General features: G+C 32.8%; 2 protein-coding genes across 2 annotated transcripts in view; one reads left to right on the forward strand and one right to left on the reverse strand.

Annotated features, from left to right (window-relative positions):
• The window catches only part of LOC137616477 (uncharacterized), a 420,672-nt gene extending 417,085 nt beyond the window's left edge, over nucleotides 1-3,587 (reverse strand). The window contains exon 1 of the mRNA XM_068346288.1: nucleotides 3,451-3,587. The gene's annotated coding sequence lies outside the window, so the exon portion shown is untranslated. The remainder of the gene's footprint in view (nucleotides 1-3,450) is intronic.
• Nucleotides 2,639-5,865, forward strand: LOC137616479 (uncharacterized). Its single transcript, XM_068346290.1, has 6 exons — nucleotides 2,639-2,722; nucleotides 3,465-3,596; nucleotides 4,152-4,259; nucleotides 4,586-4,726; nucleotides 5,210-5,329; nucleotides 5,560-5,865. The coding sequence occupies exons 1-6, from the start codon at nucleotides 2,639-2,641 to the stop codon at nucleotides 5,800-5,802; spliced, it is 828 nt and encodes a 275-aa protein (XP_068202391.1). The 3' UTR covers nucleotides 5,803-5,865.
• Nucleotides 5,866-7,473: the final 1,608 nt, after the last annotated feature.

Consider the following 7,473-nt stretch of genomic DNA (forward strand, 5'->3'; position numbering starts at 1 on the left):
CACGACTGGTTGCTCTCTTGTCTCTTTCTAGTCGTTCAAAGGCGAAAACACATCTAATCCTCACATTTAGTTAACCCTTTCCCTGCGTTTCTTATACAACCATATTCTACCCTGTACTGGCCTTTAATCCCAATTTCAAAATGTGGAGTCTCTTACAAAACATCGTTCATCATAAAGAAACCATTTCTGAATGATTTTTTTTTCTGTAGCACGCTTTTGTAGAACGGCCATAAACAAACACTAGCGGATGGGCATGTAAAAACTCACCGAACTTTACACCAAGTAGCTATAAGAATGCTCTATAACTACACCTGGGTAATTATCTGAAAGGGACACAAAAAACAACTGAAAAATTACCCACAGTAAGTTTAATCTCAGTAATGTATAAACTATTTACAAAGATCACATTAGGAAGAATAGAAAGACAGCTGCACTTTAATCAACCAAGGGAGCAGGCGGGCTTTAGAAGTGGGTATTCAACAACTGACCATCTAGGCTACATGTAATAAACCAGCTTACGGAAAAATTAAGAGTACAACAAACCACTGTGTATGGCATTTATGGACTGTGAGAAATCTTTTGAATCTGTCAAAACTTCAGCAGTAATAAAAGCCCATCACAACCAAGGAATAGATGAACCTTATGCTAGAATACTTGAAGTTATCTATATGGGAAGTACAGCAATCCTAAAAGTACATGAAGATAGGGAAAAAAATTCCGATTGAGAACAGAAAGACCACCTCTCTCCAAAGTATTTCAAAGCATGCCTATACGTATTCAAGAATTTAGATTTGGAAATGTTGAAATTAGCATTAATGGGGAATTTCTCAAGAACTTGAAGATTTGCAGATGAAAGTTCTATACACTCCATTAAGGGAGGAATTGTAAAAGATGTTAGAAGATTTCAATAAAAAAAGCAGAAATGAAGGACTGATAATGAATATGAGTAAAGCTAATCTAATATTCAATAAAAATAAAGATACTATATAAGGGTTATGGATGAATCTCTGGAGATTTTTAATGAATATACGTACATACTTCGGACAGACAGTAAGCGTTTCCTAGGAATAGGAGACTAAGATGAAAAGAAGTGATGAAGAGCTTTTGGTAAAAAAATGAGATTATGCCACTTTCTCTCAAAGAAGTATTTAATCAGATGGTCCTACCAGTATTAACTTATGCATCAGAAACATGAGGCCTTACTAAAGCCTTAGAACACAAGCTAGTTACAGCTCCAAGAGCTATGGAAGGAATAATGATGAAAATAACACAAAGACAGAAAAAAGAGCAACATGGATATGCGAGCAAACTAAAGTAGAGGATATTCTAACTTGTAAGAACAATAAATGAACATGGCAGGACATATAATGAGAAGGACAGATAATTGATGGACATTAAAAATAACAGAGTGGGTTCCTAAAGATTGCAAAAGACTGCCATAGAAAGACCATAAACAGACGGTAGTGGAAGAAAATGTCTCATGCCTTTGTCCTGCAGTGGACTACATTAGTTACGGCTGATGATGATAATGATATGTATGTATGTATGTATGTATGTATGTATGTATGTGTTTGTGTATATGTATACATGTATACATGTATATGTATATATAAATTATATATATATATATGTATATATAAATTATATATATATGTATATATAAATATATATATATAATATACATATATATATATATATATATATATATATATATATATATATATATATATATTATCTGTAATGAGTCAAATTTTTGAAATCAGGATGTGAATGCTCGATACTTTGGTGTCATCTTCTGTGCATATTTCTCTCTCTCTCTCTCTCTCTCTCTCTCTCTCTCTCTCTCTCTCTCTCTGTATGTATATATATATATATATATATATATATATATATATATATAGAGAGAGAGAGAGAGAGAGAGAGAGAGAGAGAGAGAGAGAGAGAGAGAGAGAGAGAGAGAGAGAGAGAGAGAGAGATATGCACAATAGATGACACCAAAAATATCAAGCATTCGCATCTTAATTTCAAGAATTTGACTCATTACAGACAATTAAATCCTTTCGCCCTTGGTCCCATTCTTTGTGAGGACGGGCGTGAGCGAAAGAACCTCATTAGGAAAGAGTATATAAAGCTCTGGGTTGCTCTGTTCAGTGTCCTACTTCTCCATCGGATCTTAACACAGGTAAGAGCTCCTTCTGGTATTGAATTAACAGGTAAAATTATTCTACTTATTCTGGTAAAGCTATAAACTGCAAAACAAGTTTTTTAGCATATCTAGAAACTAAAGTTTTATCAACTATGAACATAATTTAAATATCACACCTTGATTATAGAATTTAGATTTGTATTATATTTAACTTCTCCACTTGAATATGTACGACAGCTTTTATTTCAGTACTGTAACTCACTTTATACTCTAATAACACAAAGTACAATTGACATCGAAAGCACAATATTTACGAGTCAGTTTAACTGTCGGAAACAATGTAGCAGTTTTCGGGAACTTCCATTTGTTCATATAAAAAGCAATAAACAAATTTGAGTTTAATGTACCTTTTAAAAAGGACCAATTCTATTGAACTTTGTAGGTCAATATAAATTACACCAAATGAGCCATTTCGTTTCTCTTCCAGACAAAATGCATCGAGCTGTGATTCTATTATCACTGGCGGCCGCCGTCCTGGCTGACAAGGATTTCTCAGAGAAATACACCTTCACCAAGGTAAGTAACAATCATTAATCAGAATCACTCATATTCACAACTAATAGAGGTATTATATATTCTTAATTTTTCAAAATTTTCATAATTTTCACATTAAAAAAATAATCAGCGTAATGGTACAAAATATAAGCTAGGTTTATTGGAGGCTAAGGAAGGACTATTTACCAATCGTAATAGAAAATTTTGGAGTAATACAAATTAAATGACTTGATTGAATTAAGTTTTCTGAAAATATGAGGCTCAACAATCTATTAGGTTCATTCTGTATCCCAAAGTTTTAGAAAAAACATTAAAATACAGCTATTCTATCAAACAGTTATGATAAACAAAATAGTACAAACATTAGCCATAACCCAATCATATGTATATATGGTCAGTCTGCTTGCTAAGCCAATGTCACTGTCTCTTGCCTCTGCCATTCATGATCAGCCTTTAAACTTTTAAGCCTTTAAACCAGACCGACCGTTCTGCTGTTTCAAGTTTATATTTACATCATTTAAAATGGTGTGATGTAATCAACCATACACGTCTTTTGTCTTCCATACATGCATTCTATTCCTTAGAATGTATACTAACTAACTATAAAATGATAAAGATTAAGAGAATGACAAGTCTATTATTCTTACCTTTGTACCAAAATCTTCAAAGCCCAACTTTCATTCCTCCTGTTTTCATATAAATGTTTATGTTGTACATATCTTGTATAAAAGTCCAACTTGGGAACTTACCTTTTAATTTCAAGGTCATGGCAAGCTGCCTTGGAGAAGATGCGTACTACGACTATTTGGCACAAGTTGGCACTGCCCAGAGAGAGTGCCAACAGCTTCCGGTGTCAAGTCTGCAGACTGTTGGTTATCCTTACTACCATCAACCTGTAAGTTTTGAAATATCACATTAATACAATGATATAAAACCAATACCAAATTTTAATTCTTTTAACTAATACTTTAATGACAGTATAAAAGTTTTGGGAATTATTCAAACTATAAGGTACTTAATAAATACATGATCTATTACCTGTATCGTACCTGTATGTTATCATGTGAGTTAAATGTGAGTAATTCTTTGGTTACGATACAATAGATGTAGACATATTAAATATCTCCTTTTTATATTCTATACTAAAATTTGTTTTTCCCGAAAACAATATGAACAAAATCTATCAAAAACTCCCAATTGCCTAAATCATTTTCCAAATGTTTTCATCTCCTTTTATCAGGGATACCTAAACAGCCCGGCGGGTTACTCTCCAAACATACAACATCCTTTCCGACATCAACAACATTCAGGACCAATCTTTGGGGTACCACAAGGGTATCCTCAGCACCAGGGATTACAGCAGAATTATCCTCAGCACCAAGGAGGACCTCCAATCTATCCTCAGCCTCAAGGGCCTCCAATCTATCCTCAGCCTCAAGGAAGACCTCAGATCTACCCTCGGCATCAAGGTGGACCACAGACTTATCACCAGTACCCTTCCGTACAAAATACGTACCCTCAGCATCATGGACCCAAAAGTTACTCTCACTTTTTACAGGTAAATATAACAAACATATATTTACAAACACACACACACACATACACACACACACACACACACACACACACACACACATATATATATATATATATATATATATTTAAACACACAAATATTTCTATACCTTTATTTGAAAACTTTAGAACGTATTGCAAAACTATACGTTATTGCAATACCTGCCAAAGATTATGTTTCGTGACTGAAAAATATCATTATAAGGAAATAAGAGAAAGATTAACGACTCTCTCAATACTCACACGATCTATTTTATGACAACTGCACAACTCCTTAAACATGATAATTATTCTGGTTCTCTCCTATAGAAACGTGAGTCCGATGGGAACGTATCTACAGGAGCTGCCCCAAAGAAGCCCTTCTTCGACCAGTATTATCTCCTGGATTCTATCAACACCATCACCGCCTCCCTCAGCAACTACACCTGCGTACTCCATAAACTGGGTCTCGTGAGTTGCTTTTAGAATTTTTGACTTTTGACATAAATTCAGCAAGTGATTTGACCACGATCGGATCAAGTCTTAAATAGGTCATCAAGCATTCAAAATCTTTTAATCGTTTAATCAATTAAAGTACAGATATTGATGATGATGTATATGATAAAAATACTTCTATACTGTAAAAAAAAAAATGCCAAATAAGGTTTATAAAAGACATAACTACCCGAATTCTTTCCTGAGAAATTAATATTTTATATCTATAGGTAATAAAAACTATGATACATATTTTTGCACATTGATGATTATACAGTTAGCCCTCCCAGATTCTGTGATTATTCAGTTAATGAGGCTGAGTAAGGGACATATATGACTAAATCATTTATATATAAAAATGCTCACAATTATCAGCTTTAAATTTCCACCATATAATTATTAAAATTTCAAGTTTATATAGATATTTAGGAATTACTTTATAGAATAAATCCTTTGCAGATTGACGAATACCTCAATTTGCGAGTTGACAACTACATCCAACAAATCAATCAGAAGCCAATTAGCCAAGAACTCAAGAAGGATCTTGCAGATGGAGCCACCTACTGCAGGGATCTAACTGTAAGTCAAATGAACAAATTAATTTCACAGTCATCTGTGTAACAATTCTTATGCTGATGTTATTCTCAAGGAACCTGACGGCACAACATTAAAAAGGAACCTTCAGTTTACTCTAACAACAACATTCACGGAAAGCAATATTATATGCTTTAAACGTTTCAAAAATTCCCAAATAAAAAAAAATGGACACAATTCATTACATTTCATTTTCTTTTTTTTTTTCCTTCCAGTATTGTCTTCCTGTGGAGAGGCTCAAGTCTCCCCTCCCTCTGAACCTGCAACGCCTCCTACTGGCCATGAAGTGCGAAAAGGAAGCAAGGATTGACGCCTGCTTCAAGGAGGACATCCGGAAAAACATCCACGAGTTTGACCTTTCCTTGTTCCCCAAGAACGACACTCAGGAGAGCAAGCTGAATAAGCTTTCGGCCATCGTCATGGAAGCAGATTCAGTCGACGAATTGCAAGTTCTTTGAGAGATGAATCATCTATTCATATTTCATAGCAGTTAAATGCAGGCATAATGGTTGACGATGTGCCCTATTTGAATAAATTTAATAGTGATTATATAATGTTTTTACTAATCATCTTAAACTTTATTTATTTACAAAATTAATGGTCTATGACTTACGGTGGCTATTTTACCCAAGGACCTCGATCTTACCTTTTTCTAATATGCCACAGGCAAAAAAAAAAAAAAAAAAAAAAAGTTCTAACCCTCATCCAGCATTTTGTCTACAACCATCTTCTAGTTAGTCAGTTTTTAATCCAAAATGCAAATGGTGTTATCTTTAACAGAACGACTTTCCTCTTCACAAAAAACGACATTTTTATATTGTGCTTTTGAATGTACATTGAAATAGCTGTTAGGTTTAAAAGTAGGTCATGAATGGCAAGGGAAAGGGACAGAACAATTCCCTAAATATAAGACAATGCCTTGAGACTGACCAAATATTGTATATATGTACATACACACATTATATATATATATATATATATATATATGTATATATATATATATATATATATATATATACATATATATATATACACACACACACACACACACACATATATATATATATATATATATATATATATATATATATATATATATATATATATAAGTACCCAAGCCCGTTCTCCATTTGATAGGACAAGGGAGCGCCAGGCAATGGCTGCTGATTACTCAACAGGTAAACCTATAGGCTCTCTCAAATCCTCTCATCCATAGTTCATAAGGATAGTGAGGTTGCAGACAATAATCGAACCTACTGAGATTAAACAGGTTTCAACTCATATCGGACAAATTTCCAGCCAGTGACGTATCTAATAGGCTACAACATACACACGCAAGAGGAGAATAGGAATATAAAAAAAAAATTAAAGGGGTTTCAACATGAAAAAAAAAAAAAAAAAAAAAAAAAAAAACTCGACAAAGAATAGTTTCCTATAGGTTGAAGTTTCTTAGGAATAAACAGTACGTCAGACTGTGAAGGGCATAATCTTTTTAGATATCATCCTTCGGTAGAAAAACTATTTTTTTTCATAAAATACGAACAGATTGATTAAAGATGCTTATGAGATTAATAGTGTAGTCCATAATATTAACAAGTATTTGAACAAACAATGGCATGTCATTAATAACAATAATAATAATATTAAAATTTATTATTATTATTATTATTATTATTATTATTATTATTATTATAATTATTTTTGTTATTGCTGTTCTTGTTGTTGTTGAGGAGAGTATAATAGGATCAAAAATTTAATTAATCTTGAGCCAAATTGACAGTTCTACAGAATTCAACTATAATTTTCATAACGTAGGCTACTACTCCCTCATTTCAATTCAATCTTGAACTTGTTGTCTTTGTCAAAAATATTAAAAAAATGTTTAATTTCATATATAACAACTTGGCCCATGCCTATTAATTAACACAAAGCTCTCTTCATTAGAAAAGTAATTTATCCTTATTTATTAAGAGGAGAGTCTGATATACCCATTAGGTAGTTCATTCATAGCAAAGAGACAGATCCTCCTATGGAACTACAATTAATAAGAAAACATCAAGAGAAAAAAATATACAGGATTTTGATTTGTAACAAAGGAGTAGCGTATCATTAGTTGAGTATTATTATTA

This window comes from Palaemon carinicauda, chromosome 22 (assembly GCF_036898095.1).
Source record: "Palaemon carinicauda isolate YSFRI2023 chromosome 22, ASM3689809v2, whole genome shotgun sequence".
In the NCBI taxonomy this organism is placed as follows: domain Eukaryota; kingdom Metazoa; phylum Arthropoda; class Malacostraca; order Decapoda; family Palaemonidae; genus Palaemon; species Palaemon carinicauda.